Here is a 24,079-nt window from a genome sequence, read left to right as displayed (position 1 = left end):
ATTTGACAGGGTGTTAGTATTCCACAATGCAAACCAAAAGAAGCTTGATAGAAGTTAGCCTAACCTATTCAGTTATTTATATATTGCTGGCCAATTAACATATTTACTAAAGACGCTTAACTGTTTTTAAAAAAACCTTTACCGAGACATTTTGTAAAATGGTCAAAAAATTATTTTTTGAAAGCAGATTATATATTAATTTCAAATTAAACGAACTCCATTTTTGGTGCAGAAAAGCGGTGGTAAAACTTAGAATCAACTATTCTTTGGTGTACAGGCTAATGTTTATCTCATCGATAGTCATAAATTACCAAACTGCCTAAACCATGAGACTTCAAATTTATCTCAACATTCCACACTTTTTCCTTAGTTTCAGACACCCATATCGCAGGCAGATTATTGAACATTCAAGTTGTACCATGTGTCCATCTGGATATTAGCATTGATACCATATGCTGATCTGATAAAAGAGACATAAAACACTGAATTACCCTGTACTAGGTTTTGCTTACAGGCACATGACAACCGTAAACTTTAGGACTAATGTCCCCCATTGCCTTGCATACACCAACAGCAATAGATAGCACCAGTGTTTAAAATCAAGTTGACAGTTGGTTATGCAATCTGAACATCAAACACCTGATTTAGAGGCAGCAGTGTGCAACACCACAGAACACTAATATGCAATGTAACTGTACAGAATATATATTCCATCTTCCATTCTGCTATGGGGATATGACGAGTGCAGGACAAAAAGAGAGAATCTTCCGCACGCGCCAGAGAGCGCGAGCGTGCGCCAGAGCCATAGTCAACACATTGTTAGCTATAAAACAGTGTGCTCAACATTGATGCAGATTTCAATTTTAATCACTGTGCTTAATAGCTATGTAGAACTGTAAATACCCATCATGCCATTAGAACAGTACTTCCCAACTGCACATTTTGTTGCATGAACAATAAAGTACAGCTGCAGCACAGAGATTTAATTTTCATTAATAGCCATTGTTTTCAGGTTCAACAACAACTAACTGCAGGAGCTTTTATAGTAAACAAGTACAGAATGCCAGAAACAGATTAGTGTAACGTTAAGCTGGGGCCCTACAATGATGACTCAGTATGCCTGGGTTTGGCCAGGGTAATTCATCTAGGCCCCTGCTCCTGACTGGCTTCTAGTAACGCCTGCTGGAAAATGCACTTGTTGGCATTGGGCTCAGTTGTGATGGTGTCAGACACTATCTAGGTTTACACATAAATAATCACTTGGTCAAGATGCTAGAGTCTATCTGCAATATGGAACCATATCCCAAGAGTCAGCACCTCCAGGAGAGGAGAAAAGAGTAGTTGAGCCTTTAATAAGAGAGTCCAGTCCAAATAAAAATTTGGAGAGGGGGTCACTGACACCCAATATTCAAAATGCTTGATTATTTAATACTTGAAAGTATTCTAAAGCTTTGCTGCACAAAAAACAGCAGTAAACATTTGTACGGTAACTTGAATAACAGCAACTTTGTTCTGCTGGCTATTTGCATCCTCGAGGACACTATTCATTCCATAATATCTGGTAATCAAGTGAATGAAAGAGGCTTTTTTTAAAAAAAAACAATCGTAACCACCAACTAGTTTTTTTTCTTAAAAGTCTTGTTTTAGCATTTGCATCAGGAGTTTGTACAAAACGTTATAGTATTTGTTAACATTTGCCTTTTCTGTTACCAAATTTCACCCACCCCCCATCCTTTTTTCCCCCTGCTCCTAATTGTGCTTTTAGGTTCATGGTCTTGTGCCCACCCACCCCAATGCAGTGTATTTAGTACAAGGGTAGAGTCCATTGCATAGCAGCTAACACTCCATGGGCTAGAATTGCCGACTGGGTTTTCTCGCTGCGATTTGACCCTCCATGGCAAAAACCCGGTCGGCAGGATCTTCGGGCACCATTTTGCGGCAGTGCTTTCACGCACCGCCGGGGGGAGGGATGCAGCCCTACCAGCAGCGGTAAGTATGAAGACTTGCAAAAAAGGCAAGTTAAAGTTTTTATTTTTTTTTAATTCTTTCAGCAATTTAGTAGGTAAGGGTTTTGTGAATGTATGTTGCGATTTGTTTTTTTTCCCCCCCTCAAGACACCTCTCGCAGCACTACCGGCCTCCGACTAAAGTTGCCGAAACTCACGGTTTGCGCCGCAAATCCTCATGCAACGCCGACTTTATCGATGCGTAAAGGCTGAAATACAGTAGCACAGCGGAAACGGTAATTTTGGCGTAAATCTACTGTTTTCGCTGACAACTGAAAATCTAACCCCATATGTTTGACCATACATATTAAAGTGTTCATCAAGTCTGAACAATAATGCTTTAAGGTCTGTGGGTTACTCCGGGTAGCTCTCAGAAAAAGAGCTTTGATTGGCCCATTAGGAAGTGGTAATCTGAGGGGAGCATCTTTTGAACAAAGTTTTCCTGCTTGCGATACGTTGAACAGTGGAGACAGATCTGTAAAGAAGCTTTGGATCAGGAATGTGTAACGAGACTGGATTAATTAATGATCTCACAGTAAAAGATCCTCTTGGAAGAATGATCATAGCATGGTAGAATTTCAAATTCAGTTTGAGGGTGAGAAAGCTAGGTCTCAAACTAGAGTTCTGAACTTAAAGGTATGAAGGCAGAGTTGGCTAGTGGACTGGGAAAATAGATTAAAGACGGTAGATGAGCAGTGACAAACATTTAAGGAGATATTTCATAACTCTCAGGAAAGATATATTTCAGTGAGAAAGAAAGAGACTCTAAGGGAAGTATGAACCATCTGTGGCTAACCAAGGAAGTAAAGGATGGTATTAAATTGAAAACAAAGGGATACAATGTGCGAATAGTGGAAGGCCAGAGGATTGGGAAAGTATTAGAAACCAGCAAAAAATATAAAAACAGACAGTAAGAGCTTCTACAGGTATATTAAAAAAAAGTAGCTAAAGTAAATGTTGGTCCCTTAGAGGATGAGATTGGGGGATAAATAATGGGAAACAGGGAAATGGCAGTGACTTTGAACAAATATTTTGTATCTGTCTTCATAGTAGAAGACACCAAAAGCATCCCAATAATTGATAATCAAGGGGCTATAGGGAGGGAGAAACTTAGTACAATCACTATCACTAATGAAGTAGTACTTGGTAAAATAATGGGACTAAAGGCAGACAAGTCCCCTGGACCTGATGGCTTACATCCTAGGGTCTTAAAAGAAGTGGCTGTAGAGATTGGTTGTAATCTACCAAAATTCCTTGGATTCTGGAAAGGTCCCAACGGATTGGAAAACCGCAAATGTAGTGCTCCTGTTTAAGGAGGGAGACAGAAAGCAGGAAACTATAGACCAGTTAGCCTAACATCTGGCATTGGGAAAATGCTGGAGTCCAATATTAAGGAAGTAAAAACAGAAAATATTGGAAATCTCAGCAGGACAGGCAGCTTCTGTGGAAAGGAAGCAGATTTAACATTTCAGGTCAATGACCCTTCATTAATAAAGTAGTAGCAGGACATTAAGAAAATCATAATACAGGTGCAGCGGCGAGAATCCAGAACCCTTGGGATCGAGGTCATTCCGGGCTTTCGGTCGTCTTTGACGTCACGAATCCCCGCCTAGGAGGTTCCGAGGTAAGGGCAGCGGGGTGAGACGAGACCAGAGGTCAGCGGGCCTGCATTCCGGAACATTTTACAGATTCTGGACGACCCTGCCACCAATCGGTCCAGAGACTGGATTTTCAAAACTGCACCTGTACAGTCAAGCAGAGTCAGCATGGTTTTATGAAAGGGAAATCATGTTTGCAAAATTTTCTGGAGTTCTTTGAGGATGCAACGAGCAGGGTGGATGAAGGGGAACCAGTGGATGTTATATATTTGGATTTCCAGAAAGCATTCAATTAGGTGCCACATAAAAGGTTACTGCACAAGAGCTCACTGGGTTGGTGGTAGTATATTAGCATAACATAAGAAATAGGAAAAGGAGTAGGCCATATGGCCCCTCGAACCTGCTCCGCCATTCAATATCATGGGTCATCTGATCATGGACTCAGCTCCATTTCCATGCCCGCTTCCCATAACCCCTTAATCATTTAAGAAACTGTCTATTTCTGACTTAAATTTATTCAATGTCCCAGCTTCCACAGCTCTCTGAGGCAGCGAATTCCACAGATTTACAACCCTCTGAGGAAATTTCTCCTCATCTCAGTTTTAAATGGGCAGCTCCTTATTCTAAGATCATGCCCTCTAGTTCTAGTCTCCCCCATCAGTGGAAACATCCTCTCTGCATCCACCTTGTCAAGCCCCCTCAATCTTATATATCTCGATAAGATCACCTCTCAATCTTCTGAATTTCAATGAGTCCCAACCTACGTAATCTTTCCTCATAAGTTAATCCCCCCATCTCCGGAATCAACCGAGTGAACCTTCTCTGAACTGCCTCCAAAGCAAGTATATCCTTTCGTAAATATGGAAACCAAAACTGCACGCAGTATTCTAGGTGTGGCCTCAAATACCCTGTATAGCTGTAGCAAGACTTCTCTGCTTTTATACTCCATCCCCTTTGCAATAAAAGCCAAGATACCATTGGCGTTCCTGATCACTTGCTGTACCCTGCATACTATCCTTTTGTGTTTCAGGCACAAGTACCCCCAGGTCCCACTGTACTGCAGCACTTTGCAATCTCGCTCCATTTAATAAATAACTTGCTTTTTGATTTTTTTTTCTGCCAAAGTGCATGACCTCACACTTTCCAACATTTTCCCTCATCTGCCAAATTTTTGCCCACCCACTTAGCCTGTCTACATCCTTTTGCAGATTTTGTGTGTCCTCCTCACAATTTGCTTTCCCACCCATCTTTGTATCATCAGCAAACTTGGCTACGTTATACTCAGTCCCTTCTTTTAATTCATTAATATAGATTGTAAATAGTTGGGGTCCCAGCACTGATCCCTGTGGCACCCCACTAGTTACCAACCAGAGAATGAACCATTTATCCCGACTCTCTGTTTTCTGTTAGTTAGCCAATCCTCTATCCATGCTAATATATTACCCCCAACCCTGTGAACTTTTAGCTTGTGCAGTAACCTTTTATGTGGCACCTTGTCAAATGCCTTCTGGAAGTCCAAATATACCACATCCACTGGTTCCCCTTTATCCACCCTGTTCGTTACATCCTCAAAGAATTCCAGCAAATTTGTCAAACATGACTGCCCCTTCATAAATCCATGCTGACTCTGCCTGACCAATGACGGGTAGATGATTGTTTGAAAACAGAGAGTCGAGGTGGACAAACTAACTAGTGGAGTGCCACAGGGTTCAGTGCTGGGCTCTCAACTATTTACAATCTATATTAATGACTTGGATAAAGGGACAGAGTGTAATGTAGCTAAATTTGCTGATGATACAAAGATAGGTGGGAAAGTAATTTGCAAGGAGGACGCAAAGAATCAACAGAGATAGATAGGCTAAGTGAGTGGGCAAAAATTTGGCAAATGGAGTATAATGTGGGAAAATGTGAGTTTATTCACTTTGGTAGGAAAAATAAAGCAAATTATTTAAAAAGGGAGAGATTACAAAATGCTGAGGTAGAGGGGGATCTGGGGGTCCTTGTATATGAAACAAAAAGTTAGCATGCAGGTACAGCAAATAATTAGGAAGGTAAATGGAATGTTGGCCTTTATTACAAGGGAGGTAGAGTATAAAAGTAGGCAAGTCCTGCTACAACTGGACATGGCAACAGTGAGACCATACCTGGAGTACTGCATAGAGTTTTGGTCTCATTTAAGGAAGGATATACTTGCACTGGAGGCAGTTCAGAGAAGGTTCATGAGGTTGATTCCTGAGATGAAGGGGGTTGTCTTATGAAGAAAGGTTGGGCTTATACTGATTGGAGTTTAGAAGAATGAGAGGCTTTATTGAAACGTACAAGACTCTGCATCTACCCTGTCAAGCCCCTTCAGAGAGGTTGTTACTCTTTGTGGAGGTATCTAGAACTAGGGGGCATAGTTTTGGAATAAGGAGTCACTCATTTAAAACAGAAATGAGGAGGAATTTCTTCTCGCAGAGGGTCGTGAATCTTTGCAATTCTCTACCCAGTGAGCTGTGGAGGCTGGATCATTGAATATATTTAAGGTGGAAACAGACAGATTTTTGAATGATAAGGGAGTTAAGGGTTTATAAGGAGCAGGCAGAGAAGTGGAATGGAGGCCAAGATCAGATGAGCCTTAATCTTATTGAACGTCAGAACAGGCTCGAAGGGCCAAATGGCCTACTCCTGTTCCTATTTCTTATGTCTAGAATATGAAGCATTGTTGAATCTACAAATGGACTGTATACAGTCAACTTAAAAAAACTAGCTGCCAATGAGCTAGTAGCAGACCCCTGACTTGAGGATTAAAAAATTGCCTCCTATTGCACATGAAACTGAAACTCCACCACCGGAGAGAAATCTTGCATAAAGATGTAGCACTGTATAATCTTTTTGCATATTAAAGTTCTTTTAAATTCCTCAATATGCCTACACATAGCTTCATAAAACTTTCTAAACTGCAAACCCCTATGCGTTGACAGGGGTGCTGTGACTCACTCACTATCCCATATACCCAAATTAACTGAAACAAAACAAGTACATTGTGTACACTAATCAGATAAATTAAATCATGTAATCAGATTTCCCTTCTCCAGTGTGCACTGGGAATGAAAATCTAATTTCCTTGAAAAAAAAACTCTTCTGGACAAATGAACTCTCATCTACTTTAATAGAACAGCCCAACAACTGGAACAGACGTTTAAAAAAAAACTTTTGACACTTGCATCTGGGTGTCATCTTCCATCACTGAGGCATAGTATTATAATGGTGGATACTGTAGCCAAAACACACACAATTGATCACTTCATTAATAGTAGAGCATTCTACAGTTATGCAGATCAGGGTCTAATGCTCAATGTGTGCCCATAAATGTGCCCGTGTGCAGGGAAGTTAGTACTGTGCCCTCTATGTAAAAACAATTTTCTTGATGTCATATGTGATTGACATATTCTAGTGCTAACCATTAAGTTTTTTGATAGATATTGTCTCAGTTATTTATAGGCCTCGATGCTCCTTTTTACTACAGCAGCATAATATAAATGTGCAACAGAAGATCCTTTCTATAAGTCACATGCTTGAAAACCTAAATGAACAATGCTTTTCTATGTTCAGGCATGCCGACCTCGCTAAACAAAATGCCACAAGCAAATGTCAGCCTCAGTAAAGCGACTATGAATTCAAAGAGACAGTGTTGACAATACTGAGGAGGAATGATTGGGTTTCAAATTTCACCCTTTTGCATTGCTGAAAGTCATAAATGCTTAGTTAAAATTACTCCCATCTTTCACAGGCCCATGATCATGAAACCACAGAACCCCCAAGTATGACTATTTTCCTACAACCATCAAGGCAACTATTTTGAATGTAATAAACCATCCAAAGTTGTGTTTTACCTTAAACACAAATCATAGGCAGTCCCTCGGAATCGAGGAAGACTTGCTTCCACTCTTAACATGAGTCCATAGGTGGCTGAACAGTCCAATATGAGAGCCACAAAGCCTGCCACAGGTGGGACAGACAGTCGTTGAAGGTAAGGGAGGGTGGGACAGGTTTGCCGTGCGTTCCTTCCGCTGCATGCACTCGGCGATGAGACTCGAGGCGCTCAGTGCCCTCCCGGATGCACCTCCTTCACTTTATCGGGGAGGCTTTGAGGGTGTCCTTGTAACATTTCCTCTGCCCGCCCTTGGCTCGTTTGCCGTGAAGGAGCTCAGAGTAGAGCGCCTGCTTTGGGCGTCTAGTGTCTGGCATGCAGACAATGTGGCCCACCTAGTGGAACTGACCAAGCGTAGTCAGTGCCTCAATGCTGGGGATGTTGGCCTGGTCGAGGATGCCAACATTGGTGCGACTGTCCTCCCAGGGGATTTGTAGGATCTTGGGAGGCATCGTTGATGGTATTTCTCCAGCGACTTGGTGTCTACTGTATATGGTCCATGCCTCAGCCATACAGGAGGGCGGGTATTACTATAGCACTGTAGACCATGAGCTGTAGTAGATTTGAGGGCCTGGTCTTTGAACGTCTTTTCCTCAGGCAGCCGAAGACTGCGCTGGCACACTGGAGGCGGTGTTGAATCGCATCAATATCTGCTTTTGTTGATAAGAGGCTCCCAAGTATGGGAAATGGTCCACTTTGTCCAGGGCTGCGCCATGCATCTTGATGACTGGGGAGCAGTGCTGTGCGGCAAGGACAGGCTGGTGGAGGAGCTTTGTCTTACGGATGTTTAGCACAAGTATCATACATCACAATTTAATGTGTGTATAAAAAAAACCTTACAAATCCAAGATGTCAATTCTCCTGTCACAACCAACTTCAATTTTTTTTTTTATTCATTCATGGGATGTGGGCATCGCTGAGCATTTATTGTCTGAACCCAATTACCCTGGAGAAGGTGGTGATGAGTCACCTTGTTGAACTGCTGCAGTCCATGTGGTGAAGGTACTCCCACAGTGCTGTTAGGGAGGGAGTTCCAGGACATTGACCCAGCGACGATGAAGGAATGGCGATATGTTTTCAAGTCAGGATGGTGGGAGACTTGGAGGTGGTGGTGTTCCCATGCACTTGCTGCCCTTGTTCTGCGAGGCGGTAGAGGTCGTAGGTGCTGCCGAAGGAGCCTTCATGAGTTGCTGCAGTGCATCTTGTACATGGTACACTACAGACAAGGTACGTCAGTGGTGGAGTGAGTGAATGTTTAAGGTGGTGTATGGGGTGCCAATCAAGCAGGCTGATTTGTTCTGGATTGTGTCAAGCTTCTTGGTTAGACCCTTTTGTTGGAGATGATCATTGCCTGGCATTGGTGTGGTGCAAATGTGACCTTTGTCACTTTTCAGCCCAAGGCTGAATGTTGTTCAGGTCTTGCTGCATGCGGACATGGACTGCTCCATTATTTGATGAGTTGTGAACGGAACTGAATCATCAGCGAACATCCCCACTTCTGACCTTATGATGGAGGGACGGTCATTGATGAAGCAGCTGAAGATGGTTGGGCCTGGGACACGACCCTGAGGAACTCCTGCAGCAATGTCCTGGGGTGGAGATGATTGGCCTCCAACAATCACAATCATCTTTTGTGCTGGGTATGACTACAGCCAGTGGAGAGATTTCCCTCCAGATTCCCATTGACTTCAACTTTACTAGGGCTGCTTGATGCCACACTCGATCAAATGCTGCCTTAATGGCAAGGACAGTCACTTTCACCTCATCTCTGGAATTCAGCTCTTTTGCCCATATTTGGACCAAGGCTGTAATGCGGTCAGGAGCCAAGTGGTCCTGGCAGAACCCAAACTGAGCATCGGTGAGGTTATTGGTAAGTGCCGCTTGATAGCACTGTCAACGATACCTTCACTTTGCTGATGATTGAAAGTAGACTGATGAGACTATAATTGGCTGGACAGGACATACCTGGGCAATTTTCCACAGTCGGGTAGACGCCAGTGCTGTAGCTGTACTGGAACAGCTTGGCTAGCGGCGCAGTTAGTTCTGGAGCACAAGTCTTCAGCACCACAGTTGGGATGTTGAATAGCCTTTGCTGTATCCAGTGCGCTCAACCGTTTCTCGATACCACATGGAGTGAATTGAATTGGCCGAAGACTGGCTTCTGTGATGGTGGGGATCTCAGGAGGAAGCAGAAATGGATTATCCACTGGCACATCCGGCTGAAGATGGTGGCAAATGTTTCAGCCTTGTATTTTGCTCATATGCTGGGCTCAGTCATCATGGGGATGTTGGTGGAGCCTGTTTCTCCAGTTAGTTGTTTAATTGTTCACCACCAGTCATGACTGGATGTGGCATGACTGCAGAGCTCTAATCTGACCCATTGGTTGTGGGATTGCTTAGCTCGTCTATAGCATGCTGCTTCCTGTTTAGCATGTATGGAATCCCGTGTTGTAGCTTCACCAGGTTGGCAGCTCATTTTTAGGTACACCTGGAGCTGCTCCTGGCATGCCCTTCTGCACTCTTCATTGAACCAGGGTTGATCACGTGGCTTGATGGTAATGGTAGTGTGAGGGATATGCTGGGGCAAGAGGTTAGAGATTGTGGCAGAATACAATTCTGCTGCTGCTGATGGCCCACAGCATCTCAGATACCCAGTTTTGAGCTGCTAAATCTGTTCCAAATGTATTAATTTCTACAATGTTTGTTACTAGAACGTGAATTTCTTCTAGTATTCACAATCTGTTGGCTGCGGCAAGATCACTAGTTAGGAGATCAGAAGATTTCTGTGGTCATTTTTGCATTGGATCTTTACCGTTCACCTGAATCAATGGAATGGGCAGATAGGGTCTGGATTTAACCTCTTATCTGAAAGACAGTACTTCTGACAATACAAGGTTCCCTCAGTACTGTGTTGAAGTGTCAATCAAAACCATGTGCTCTTGGAATGTAGCTTTTAGCTATAACCTTCTCACTCAGTGGCAAGAGTGCCCTACCAATGCCAGACTGACATGGTAAAAGAGATCTTTGTCAAAAGATCCCTTCCATGTATCCTATGCTATCAGATCACAACTAAGCAAACCTAGAGGGGGAATGGCATACAGTACAAGTTTCCAAGGCAGAATTTTTTTCTCTTTTTAAAACATAAAATGAGTGCACATTTTTCTCTAATTATGACAATCCGATTTTGAGTGAATTGAATAGTGAGAAACAAAAACTGGCAATCCTCTTGTTTTTTTTAAAAAAAAGGTACGCCTGGTGCTGCTCTTGGCATGCGAAATGTCTAAATGAATTTCACATTCACCCCACCATGGCTCTGAGCTCTCCACAGTCTCACTTTGTACTTTCAATATTCTTAACATTTTTATTGTTCAAATATTTATCTATTTCCCTTTTAAAAGCCATTATGTATTCTGCTTCCACCACCGTTTTGGATAGAGTACTCCATGTTCAAATAGTCCTCTATGAAAAAGCATTTCTCCTAACTTCACCCTTCTTTCTTTTGGCGATGATTTTAAAATTTATTCCCTCCAGTTACTGGGGCCCCAAGTTTCGTCCCGCGGCAAACGGCGCACCTCCGAGCTGGGCGCCTGTTTTTCGCGCCCAAAACTGCTCCTTGGAGCTCGATGTCTGCTTGGCGCGGCGCGTGCTTCGCAGCAGGGGGCAGAGCCTAACTCTCGCGCCGATTTTCTAAGTAGCAGGGGGCGGGTACAATTTAAATTAGCCTTCGTGGTGCTGGCAACCCTGCGCGTGCGCGTTGGAGCGTGTGTGCACGCGCAGTCTCTCACAAACATTGGCACTCGGCCATTTTTTTAAATACTGCAGAAAAAGTGAAGATTTGTTTCTTGGACCCCAGCAAAGGCTTGTAATTTTAATTTTTTTTGATATTTCTGTGTGAGGGAATGCTTTTAGCAGCACTGCTGAATAAATCACCTGCTGAAATCAGTGAGTTCAGCTTTTCACTGCTAAACTTGCAGAACCGGTGCTGCATTGGTGCATGCAAATTAAGGACTGTGTGTTTGGAGAAATAAGAGTGCCAATTCAACTTTGCAAAGGATCAACGTTCACCAAGAACAAAGAATTTCTTGCATGAGGAAGTGGAGATATTAGTCAACGTAATTGAGCAGAGATGGCAGGAGCTAGATACCAGCAACAGAGGTCGCATAAAAGTGCCACCAAAAGAAAAGAAACGCTGGAACCAAGTTGCAGAAGATTACTGCGCAGTGGTGCATACCAGGAGATCTGGAAGTCAGTGTAAAAAGAAATGGCACAACCTTGGTCAAGTAGTTAGTGTAAGTAATATTTCCCATTTTTAATTTAATCGTAATTGTTACCTGGCTATCTGTATGTCCCACCTTGCAAACTGACACTCTGTAAAAAGTTATATTTTACTCTTTGCAGAAGAAATTGGCCCACAACAAAAGGGAGGCAACTCGGACAGGAGGAGGCGTGCCCAATCTGCATCCACTGACACCCTTGGAACAAAGGGTAGCTGCGATGATGAGTCGTACATGGAGAAAAGCAATCAGTACAGCACAAGCTGGGCCCACACGCGAGGAAGAGGGTCAGTCCTGAAAATGCATCATGGCCCTTTAAATCAACCTGCTGCCTGGCCTGTTATGTGTGAGAGTACTCATGCCACCCATCCTGCCCCCTCCCTTGCTGTTAAGCATTTGACTGTTCTGATGTATTTTGCAGAACATCACGATGATGATGACGATGACGATGCTGCTGCTGCCAACCCTGAGGGTACAGAACAAGAACCAGTACAACCAGCTGCGGACGATCCAGACTGGATGATGGCAGCGATGACTGAAATGTCTGCAGGGGAGAGCTTCCAATTTAATGTTTATGAGCCCCCATCAAGGGGCATCAGAGTTTCAACCCCTAGCATAGGTCTTGATTCCACCTTCCATGGTTTCGCTTCCGATGTTGCGGGTCCCAGTGGTGCTGCTGATATAATACAGCATTCTAGTCAGTGCACTACCGTCCGAGCCTGCGCCTCCCACTCGCATAGGTTCTGGTTCCACCTACTATGGTTCCGACGCTTCGGGTCCCAGTGTTGCTGCTGATATCATGGAGCAGTTTACACCCATTCATCCAACATCCCAGCCCACGGCTCGCACTCGAGTGCTATCGTCTGGAACACAGAGCGTCCTACCGTTCCAGCCCGAGCCTCTCCCTCTAGTTCTGCCGTCTGCAACACAGAGCGCCCCACAGTCCCAGCCTGCGCCTCCCTGTGTAGTGGTGCCACGAGGCAGACCCAGGCAGAGGAGAAGGAGATTGGAGACACGCTCTCCTGAGATGCAGCGTGCAACAGATGCGACTCAGGTTGTGGCATTGGGTATGGAGACCAATGAGCTTACCCGATCACTCATCGGTGGAGTCAGTGAAGTGGGTGAAGAGTTGATGGTCCTGACGGGAGAAATAGCAGTAATGACACGGGAACTTAGGGAGGGAATGTCCGAGGGAGTGCAATTGACGGCACAGGCCGTCAGGGAGGGCAGGCAAGTGTCGGCACAGGCCGTCAGGATGGGCCTGGTTGAGGTAGCTGCTGCAATAAGGGCACACAGCCCAGCCAATCAAATGACACCCCCATGAGGAAGTGAACATTCACTGAGATATGGATGAGACATGGTTGCAGCCTTTCTTTGCTGCTTTTGTTCTTGTTCTTGATGTAGCTGTAGTAGCGTTTTTCAAATTGAAATTGTTTTGTAAGTTTTGTAACTTTACAAGTTATAAGGGATCTAATTTTTTTTTAAAGTGATCTTAGTGTAAATGCTCTCATTTTTTTGTATCTTATTTAATTTTGCATCTAAAAAGTGATCTTGAAGTGTAAGTGATCTTAGAGTGTAAAATTTTTCACATAGAAAGTGTTTTGTAACTTTACAAGTTTAAAAGTGATCTTCAAGAGTCATATTAAAAAGTATAGTTTGATACAACAAATATTTTATTAGAGTGACGTTAACTTTTCAATAAAATATTTTTTCATTAAAACTGTTTCATGTTCCATTAACACAACACAACGTAGGAACAACTGCAAAGAATAAACATGTCCATACGCAAAAGTGGTCGCAGAGCCCTCGGGCATCAGTAGTTGAAGCGTTCATGGATGAGCTGCTGGCGCAAGTCTCGAGCAATCGTTAAAGGGGCACGATGGACAGCCCTCCTCCGACCTCATGCTTCGGCATCAGGCACTTGCATGCTTTCCTGATTGTCGTTATCATCCACATCCTGGTCTTCCGTAATACTATCATGCACTGGACCCTCACATCGGTCTTCGGGTTCCACTACCAGCTCCTGCTGCCTCATGATGGCTAAGTTATGAAGCATGCAGCACACAACAGTGAAGTGACCGACAATCTGAGGAGAGTATAGCAACTGTCCTCCGGAATGGTCCAGGCATCGGAATCGCTGTTTCAATATGCCAATGGTCCTCTCAATGATGCTGCGCGTCGCAATGTGCGCCATGTTGTACTGACGGTCAGCTTCTGTCCGTGTCACGCGTAGGGGCATCATGAGCCAGGTGGTCAGGCCGTACCCTTTGTCTCCCAGTAGCCTGCTCTGCCCTTCTGGCTGCTGCTCAAACATGTCAGATAGAACGCTGTCGCGTAGGATGAACGCATCGTGGGTGCTGCCAGGGTATCTCGCATCGACTGACACGATGCGCTGCTTGTCGTCACACACGAGCTGCACATTGATAGAGTGGAAACCTTTCCTATTTCGGTACTGCTCATATTCCTCCACGGGTGCTCGCAAGGTTATGTGGGTACAATCAATGCAGCCCTGTACCTTTGGGAAGCCGGCAATCCTGAAGAAGCCCACAGCCCTCTCTTGGATCGCTTGTGCGGTCATTGGGAAATTGATGAAGTCATTCCTTCGCGCATACAGTGCAGCCGTGACCTGCTAAACGCAGGCATGTATTGCACGTTGAGAGATGGCACACACATCTCCAGTTGTAGCCTGAAACGATCCCGAGGCATAGAAAGAAAGTGCAGCTGTTACCTTCACTTCAACAGACAAGGCAGTTGTCCTTCTGCTTCTGGGCTGCAAATCTGCTCTCACCATATCACAGATCTCTGACAACTTCTCTGCGAAAACGCAGCCTTTTCACACAATCAGCCTCGCTCATGTCCAGGTACGAGCGCCTGGTTCGATATTGTCGACGTGGGTAAGGTCTCCTGCCCATCAACCTACGGGCTACGATGTTCCTGGTGCGGTGAGCTCTAATCAATTCTCTCCTATGCAGTGAATTGATGGCAAACCATTGCATAATACGTGGTGTTGACAATGCAGCACCCATTCTGCAAATTTAAATATAAAACTGTCAATGTGGCTGCCTCTCCCTGTCCAAATGGCCTCAGTCCCCCTCACAGCTCGAAGGCTGCTGCTGTATCTTCGGCTGCCGTCGAGCCACTGACGCTGCCCCTAAAGCGTGGCAGAATGGCCTCAAGCACCATAAAGAGCTGCGTGTGTCAGGTGTTGATTCTTCGGCTGCCGGCCAGCCACTGATATCCTATGGCTGAATGGCCTCACGTCGGTTCGCTGCTGATTCTTTGGCTGCCGACCAGCCACTGACGCCGCTGCTATCTCATGGCCGAATGGCCTCGGGTCCGTCCGGTGTTGCTTCTTCGCGGCCAGCCACGAAGAGAATGAAGGCCTGCCTCAAGCACTGCAGCTCAGCTCGAAGCTTGCTGCCGCTGCCGTCGAGACACTGACGCCACACCCCTGCCTGTCTCCAACATGAAAGGCCTGCCTGAAGCACAGCAGCTCGAAGGCTGATGCTATTTCACACAGGTAGGAACATGGTTTATTTAATCTTTTCTTTGCTTATAAATTTTTATTCAGGTTGAATTTATTTGTATAATATTTGTATAAGTATAACTAAGGATTGATTGTAGAATTTAATGACTTCCCTTCCCCCCCCCCCCCCCCTCGTTCCCTACGCCTGATTTTCTAAAGTGTAGACAAGGTTTTTTCGAGCATACAAAAATCTTCACTTGCTCCATTCTAAGTTAGTTTGGAGTAAGTTTTCACTCACGAAACTTTGAAATCAGGCGTAAGTGGCCGGACACGCCCCCTTTTGAAAAAAAAATTCTGTTCCAAAGTGATACTGTTCTAACTGACTAGAACTGGAGCAAACTAAATGTCGAGAATTCCGATTTCTAAGATACTCCGTTCTACACCAGTTGCTCCTAAAAATCAGGAGCAAATCATGTGGAAACTTGGGGCCTGGATCACTAATCATTGAAATAGTTTTCTCTGAGTTACCATCTCAAAGCCTCAAGTTTGAAAACCTGCATCAGATCTCAATCTTCTTCACCCCAATGAAATGAGCACTAGTTTCTCTAATCTCATAACTAAAGCCTCTCATACTTAGTATCATTTTAGTGAATCTGAACCCTGTACATGGCCTTTTTTATAAAAAATTCATTCATGGGATGTGGGTGTTGTTGGCAAGGCCAGCATTTATTGCCCATCCCCAATTGCCCTTAAGGTGGTAGTGAGCCACCTCCTTGTACTGCAGCAGCCCGTGAGGTGAAGGTACTCCCACACTGCTGTTAGGGAGGGAGTCACAGAATTTTGACCCCAGCGACAATGCTTCCAAGTCAGGATGATGTGTAACTTGGAGGGGAACTTGCAGAGGATGGTGTTCCCATGCACCTGCTGCCCTTGTCCTTCTAGGTGGTAGAGGTCACGGGTTTGGGAGGTGCTGTTGAAGCCTTGGAGTTGCTGCAGTGCATCTTGCAAGTCGTACATACTGCAGCCACGATGCGCTGGTGGAGGAAGTGAGTGTTTAAGGTGGTGGATAGGGTACCAATTAAGCGGGCTGTTTTGTCCTGGATGGTGTCGAGCTTAAGTGTTGTTGAAACTCATTCAGGCATGTGGAGAGTATCCCATCACACTCCTGACTTGTGCTTTGTAGATGGCCGACAGTAAACTACCCAAAACTGGACAAAATATTCCACTCGTGGCTTAATCAACAATTTCTATGCGCATGGCATTACCTCTTTTTGTACTTTACGCACTTACTTACATTACCTAGGGTCTCATGTGCTTTTCCCTGAAGACCGCTTTATCAACTTGCCATCACCCCAGTCACTCTGCTCTTCTACTCCTTTTGAAGTGTTAACTATTTACTGTACATGTCCTCCTTTCATTCTTCCTCCCAAAATGTATCATCTCTCATTTTTCCACATTAAGTTTCATCTATCTGTCCAACAGATAGCTTGTCAATGCCCTCCTGAAGTCATTTGCAGTCCACTTCAGTGTTGTCATCTGCAAAGTACACACACACACACGCATGCAATGGTGACAATATTGACCCGAGGGGCACTGGATATACCTCGTCTGAAAAACATCCATTAACCATTACTCTCCTTTCTGTTCTTTAACAAACTCCCTAAACATGTTTCCATGTCCTTTATTACAAAAGGTTACAAAGAACCTTATTTGTATTAACAAGCCTCCCAAGCAGCACTTAACCAAATGCCCTTTGAAAATCTATATACATAAAATCTATTATTTTCTCACTACTTGCCTTTTATAAATACAGGTTGGTTGCCCTTAAATTGTGTGCAGTTATAAATGCAGTCCCTCCTTCACAGTTTTATAGAAATGTAATTGCCATACCATTAAATAAATACAATCTCAAGGTTAAGCAGTCTCAACCCATTTTGAGGTGGGGATGTACCCACCACAAAAAACACGAGTGGCAATCTCATTCAGACTACAGGGAGGCTATTGTGGGAAATGGATTAATAAAATCATATTGGTGCAGCGAGGACGTACTCCTGAGTTTGGGATTGAGACACATATTGCAGGGGCAGAGTCTAGAAGCGTCATGCTTATACTTAATTGTACTGTACCAAACCAAGTTGAAGGATGATTAAAACTAGAGTGATTAACGCCGACCAAGGGTCTGAAGTAGGGAAGGAAAGTGTTCCATTCCCAACTCAAACATACCTCAACTCAATAAACAAACTTTACGAGTCCCTCCGGTGCAGACCTCTCGCGGAAAGCCGCTAGCGTACTAGTGGACACCGCGTGCTTCATCTCCCGGGACACCTTGGCACGAACGTAACTGTGGAAGAGTGTCAGACAGTCAGGCTGAACGATCCCCTTGACCGCCCGCTGACGGGACCTGTTAATGGCCACCTTGGCCAGGCCTAGAAGCAGTCCTATGACAAAGCCCTCCAACCTGCCCGCTCCCCTCCGCACCAGGTGCCCAAAAATCAGGAGTGTGGGACTGAAATGCAGCCAGAAATCAAGGAGCAGCCCCTTCAAATAATGGAAGAGGGGCTGCAGCCTCTCTTACTGTACATACAAAAGGAACACTGACTCCTCCATACTGCAGAAATTGCAGGCAACCTGGGTGTCCATGAACAGACTTAAACATTTATTGCATGGGACTGCCACAGCATGCCCATGCAAAAAAGGAGGTTCGCTGTTTTGAAAATGCTAGTGAAATAAAAGTATACTAACATAGTCCCCAACATGAATTTGAGAGAGAATTACATTAGCCCAGAGCAAGCTGAGGCATATAGATTTCAGGAAAATAATAAATTGCATCTCTACATAAATATTAGTGGCTAGGCAAAGATGAAACAATACACCAAAGTGTTATCTGCAAACACCGATACCATAAACAGCATTGTCATTTGTCTGTGAAGAAACATCTCACTTATGAGCTGACTGATACAAGTCACTGCCACCGCTCACACTTGACGTCACAAAATACAGAAAAACACCACAAATAATTTTTAAAATGGACAGCTGTGGAAGATTAAATTTAAGACAGAAAAGTCAAAAGTAAGACAGTGAAAAGAAAGATAGTGGGCTGTAAATTGCAGCCTCAAGTGTGCACGCACCTGAAGAGATGTTACAAGTGTCGGTTCTTAGTGCGCGATGTGCATGCCGAGAACCGGCATTTGCGAACTGTCAAAATGTTTTGACAGATCACACGCATCCCCAGGAGAAGGACATTCGCACGCAGAGAGTTGGGCTATTTCCTGCCCAGCGAATGTCCGAGTGAAAAAGGAGTGATTTCTTTTTTAAAAAAGTACCAAAGGACTGATCTGAAGGCAAATAAGCCTTGCATTTGAAAAAATATATTAAGGCTAGAAATGACTACTTGTAATATCAGTCAATGCACAGCATATACACAAGACATTGCTTAGTAGTCTGCTGTTCCAATGCAGACATTAACCTATTTAAAAATTGAAGAGTTAATGCATGCACTAAACTAGGAAACAGACAAGTGTCATAGTAGGACATTAAATGTCCATCTCCTGATAATGCCATGTCAATTCTCAGCTTCGGATTTTAGAAAAAGAATTAATCTATACAAATAAAAAAATACAAAATACCAAAATCTACCAGTCAGACACAATGAAATTACCACTATAAAATAAATTATATGTGGAATAATAAACTCTGTAGGTTACAAGCCTATAACATAGCTACATGTCTTGGTGGCAAATTGAGAGAGCAATTTTAGTGAAATTGAATTGCATCAGCTGCTTTAAGATATACCTTTTTAAAATAGCTGTACAGATTTTAAATTTTTTTTTAAAATTAAAAATCCAATTTTTAAAATCAGACCTACTGGAGCGGTCTGGTTTTATTTGCAGTCCAACTGTGGGATTCAAGATTGTGATTTGCACAATGTTATGGAATTGCTGCCCAGTTTCAGTATACAAAATGCTCAAGCTATAAAATAAACAGTGCTATATTGCTTCTAAACAACAGATTAGCAGTATCTTACCAAAGCAGCGACATATACTTTGTAGACTGGGTCAGCACAGACCATAGAGAGTACACTGCAACATGACTCCACCACCACGTCTCCTGAGATATCAGTCTGAGATGACCCACTCGCTCCTGTCAGACTACTAGATCCAGTGTTGCTTCCATTACTACAGGAGGAACTTCCAGTACGGATTTCACCATTTGCCAACAGCAAGGCCCCACTAACATCATGTGAAAGACGTCTTAATGCCATCTCTCGTACATTCCAGTTCCGAGAAAAGAGACAACTAACCAGTTCCATTCCAAATACCTAAAGAAGAAAATGGACAGCATCACAGCAACAGACGGAGGATAAAGTTCTAAATCATTAGGAGCATAACATCTTCCAAATATAATGCACTGCATTTTGGTATAGATTAGAATTTAATTTTTTGTTGAACAAATAACCAATTTTAAAGTATCTTAGTGCTCGCTTTACCATGTAAGCCCGTCATCAATTTGTTGTGATTAGGTGCAAGCCTAATTTGACCATGATCAAATAAAGTTTCAAACAGTCACGGTGGGAATTATGGTGTACTTTTGTTTAAAATTTACAACACATTTGTACTAAGCTGCAATGATTTTTGTGTAAAAAAAATTATTTTGAAATCCCCTCACCTGAATCCAGGGTTCTGCCAACTCTTTGTAAGCTTGTGGAATTTGTTGAACCCCATAATGAGGCAGATTAAAGTCACTGTCCTGCTGTTGCCTCTGTACATCTACCTCCAGCGACTGGTTCTGGATTTGTATTGAACTTTGTGCTTCATGACTTTTTTAAAAAAGGCAAAAAGTATAAAAACTGCATTGTGAAATTCAGTGATAAAAGCGTTCAACGAATGAACATTAATTATGATTCCTATGAAACCATTATTTGAAGGAATGTCTTCCATGCACACATGATCTTGCAGTTGATCATCAAACTGAAGTCGAAGGAAATTAGGCCTTCCAAAGCCCTGTTACACAACCTAAATCTGGCTAAAATCACATGTATATAAAAAATTATATTTTGCTGAAGTCACACTGAACATATTGTGAGGAGGTACATGGAGACATCCCAATTGTTGAACTACGGACAATTCAGAATTATGAAAATGGTTTGGTCAATATTTGGTCACATCCGATGGACTAGTTATAACTACGACTCCAGGTTTTGAACAGTGAATACTAAGCATCTTCAATATACCTAAATCCTGTGATTAATATAGATCTCTCACAGTTGGACTGGATTAATATCTAATATCAAGGAGGTGATAGTGTGTTGCATCGATAGGAACCTCCTTTAAGTGCCCAGATGAAACATTCATCCAGGCCAAAGCTGAAGCTCTAAATTTTAGGGGCTACAACTGAGATTTGATGAATTCCAGTAGTAATATCTAGCACAGAACAGAAGGTATCTCCAATGCTGTGGGGGAATATGGAGCAATTTTGGTCCGCAAGGACACCATTTTGAGCTATTCTCACTTACCAATCTATTCAAAATTACAAGATTTAAAATGTAGTGGGGAATGAAGGATCAAAGTGCAAAATGCAATATTCCATAACCAACAGAGTAGTTTGACCTTCACACTGCATTAAGCAGTTTTCCTACCTGTGCAGTTCATGGGACTTCCATTTGGCTCGACAAAGAGGACAGATGAGTGTCTCCCGGTTTCTTCTGCATTCCTCAGCCCCTGAAATAAAGTCCAACATAACTGAATACACACATCAAGCTTCACTTTCACATTTGTAACAAAGATTTTATTTTGATTTCAACATTGACATTTTGTCAACCACCACCTCCTCATCCCTTGTTAAGACATGATGCATTCCTCAGTGATATCTAGGTGACTACCCCTCATGCAAAAAATGTTGTGCAGTATATAGCACAGCACACGAAAATCGATTGGAGACCAGCTCTGCTGCACTGGACTAAGGCCTAGCTCAGTCAAGCCCGTGGGGTGTCTGGTGTGCAATGGCCACCACAAGTTAAAAAAATCCATGAACAGGCATCTTCCACCCTTCAAGATTTAGTTTGGGACCTGGAATATTAGGTCCTTCATTGAAACACCTGTGAATTTTTTGGTGTGGAAGCAAGTCATCCTCGATTCGAGGGACTGCCTATGATGATGATGATGATGATGATATGAAAATCAGACTCATATTTTAAAGGCATACTATGAAAGTAATCCAGGCACTTAGATCTTTGCTCATGTCTTGCTCCAGTAAGGTAAGCTTGACAAGGCTGCTGGTCTTTGCCAATCCGGATGCTATTTGGGAAGTGGTTAATGTCAGAGTCACGAGTTTAATAAGCATAGTCCCACACAGGAGATTTACAAGATTCTTACACCAATTTAAAACTTTTATTCAAGCATATCCAGAAATGGGACCCAATAATTTTCACTTCAGGAGTTTCAATTTCAGCTGAAAACAATTCTCAACTGTTTGCTAAGAAAACATTTTAAAATGTTGCAGGAATCTTCTAAATCAATATTGTCAGATAGGTGCAAGGTCAAAGGCCAAAACATGTAGACAAGAAACTAGCAGTCAAAAGGAACAAGTAACCAATATATCAATTTGAAGTTACAAAACACCAACATGATCTTTTCAAACACATGTAGGTCCACATTTAAAAAAAATTAGAATGAAAAATTGAAGTAAAATAAAAGGTTCCAGGCAACCTTGCTATCATTTGGTCCCCAGATAAAATAGCCCCAACTCAAAAAGTGACTGATTAGTCAGTCAAGTATTTACTAATAAACCAAAATAGTTCAATATTGGATAAAAAGAAACAGCTTTGAAGTTGAAACATTTCATCTGTTTAAAAATTAACAAAAATTAAAAATCTCTAAAAACATACAGATTGACATGCAGTGATGGTGAAGTTTATTCCTACAGCCTTCTTCACACACTGTCAGACTTTCTTCATCAAGCATATCCAGCAAACAAATGGGACACATTTGTTCTTCTTCATCCTTCAAGCTAGAAAAACAAAAAACAAGTTTGTAACTTCATGTAGTTCAGGAGTTTCCAAACTTTTTGTATGTGGTTCACTTAGATGCATACCACAGAATCTCAAGAAACAAATATAAAAAGGTTTAAATCAATGTTACTGTTATTATGCAAAGTTCTCAATCTGTCGATACCAACAGATCTTGAAGTTTCATTTTAGGAGGCAATCTATAAAGCCCCTTCCAAATACCCAAGCCCTTAAAATTCAAACAAGTAAACGAGAAAGTATAGAAAGGAGCTATTTTGTCTTATAGAGAGCTGCAGGGCCAGGGTTTGCCAACTGTATTGTAAGCCCACAGATTTCAACACCAGAGTAGCTGAACATTAGTTCTGCAAAAACAAAAATTTAAATCGGCAATCTAATTAAGTACCATCAACTTGCAAGAAGTGTCTTTGATTTGAGTCATTACTGCAAGTTGTACAAGTTGCCTAAGGAAGGATATACTTGCTTTGGATGCAAATAAGGTTAATTAGATTAATTCCTGGGATGAGAGGGTTTCCCTATGAGGAGAGATGGAGTAGGATGGATCTATATTCTCTGGAGTTTAGGAGAATGCGAGAAGATCTCATTGAAACATATAAAATTCTTAAAGCTTGACAGGGTAGATGCCAAGAGCCTGTTTCCCCTGCCTAGAGAGTCGAGAACGAGGAGATCAGCCATTTAGGACTGAGATTAGGAGAAATCTCTTCACTGAGGGTTGTAAAATCTTTGGAATTCTTTACCCCAGAGGGCTGTGGATACTCAGTTGCTGAGTATATTCAAGACAGAGATCGATAACGTTTTTGAACACTAAGATAGGAGGGAAAGTGGAATTGAAGTCAAAGATCAGCCTTTATAGTGAATGGCAGGGAAGGCTTGAGGAGCCGTATGGCCTACTCCTGCTCCTATTTCTTCTGTTCTCAAGACAGAATCATCTTCCACAGGAGCCAATGAATGTTATAGTAGTAGGGAGAGCGAGAGCGCGAGAAAGAGCGCGAGAAAGAAAGGGAGGTATGAATAGGGATAAAAGTAGATAAGTGCAAACAAAACCTCTGCACTTTGCTGTGATTTAAAACACTTTTGACATCATGGCTCAACATTTTCTTCCCCCGTCTAATCCACGATTCTCCCAAAAATTTACCATTAACAAAAAATACATCCACATTAGGAACACAGAAAAGTACAGGATCAGAAGTGTACAAACCATCTGACTAGTCCCAAATACTAATAGCCCTCAATCACCCAACTCATTACCTGGATTTTCCCACATTAAATGCTATTTGCTCATCATCTCACCCCCAACCTATCTAGATCCCTTTATATTTCAGATCAACCATGACCTTATTAAATGGCGGAACAGGCTCGAGGGGCCAAATGGCCTACTCCTGCTCCCATTTCTTATATTTAGAATGCCAGTTCCCCAATATGCAATCCCTTCTGCTACTAAATTTGGCAGCAACTGCAAACTAGACAGCTTTGTTCTGCCCCAGCTCCAAGTCATTTATATACACCAAGCATCAACTGCCCCACCACTGATCCACGAACCACCCTGCTAATGAACAGATAATGATGCAGATGCATTCATAAACCATCTTTTTGCTTTCTCTGGTTCAATCAATTTTCAATCCACTCCTATTTTATGCCTGCCTAACTTTGAACTAATCACTTTTCTGGCACAGGGTTATCAGCTTTGCTGAAATCCATCACATCTACAGAATTTCCAGTCAACAAGGCCAGTTGTTATTTCCTTGTAAAATTGCAAGAAATTTGTTAGACAAGAGCTCCATTCCAATAAATACACAGACTCC

General features: G+C 42.8%; 1 protein-coding gene across 2 annotated transcripts in view; it reads right to left on the bottom strand.

Annotated features, from left to right (window-relative positions):
• map3k1 (mitogen-activated protein kinase kinase kinase 1, E3 ubiquitin protein ligase) overlaps positions 1–24,079 on the bottom strand; it is a 148,821-nt gene that overhangs the window by 29,888 nt on the left and 94,854 nt on the right. For both annotated transcript variants that reach the window (XM_070869029.1, XM_070869039.1), the window contains exons 7-10: positions 22,140–22,261; positions 20,892–20,973; positions 19,922–20,072; positions 19,281–19,574 (exon numbers count right to left, since the gene is read on the bottom strand). In XM_070869029.1, the coding sequence (XP_070725130.1) occupies positions 19,281–19,574; positions 19,922–20,072; positions 20,892–20,973; positions 22,140–22,261 (649 nt within the window). The remainder of the gene's footprint in view (positions 1–19,280; positions 19,575–19,921; positions 20,073–20,891; positions 20,974–22,139; positions 22,262–24,079) is intronic.

Source organism: Pristiophorus japonicus, chromosome 2, assembly GCF_044704955.1.
Source record: "Pristiophorus japonicus isolate sPriJap1 chromosome 2, sPriJap1.hap1, whole genome shotgun sequence".
Lineage (NCBI taxonomy): Eukaryota > Metazoa > Chordata > Chondrichthyes > Pristiophoridae > Pristiophorus > Pristiophorus japonicus.
Note: the sequence above shows the minus strand (reverse complement) of the source record. Positions and strands in the feature narration are given on the sequence as shown.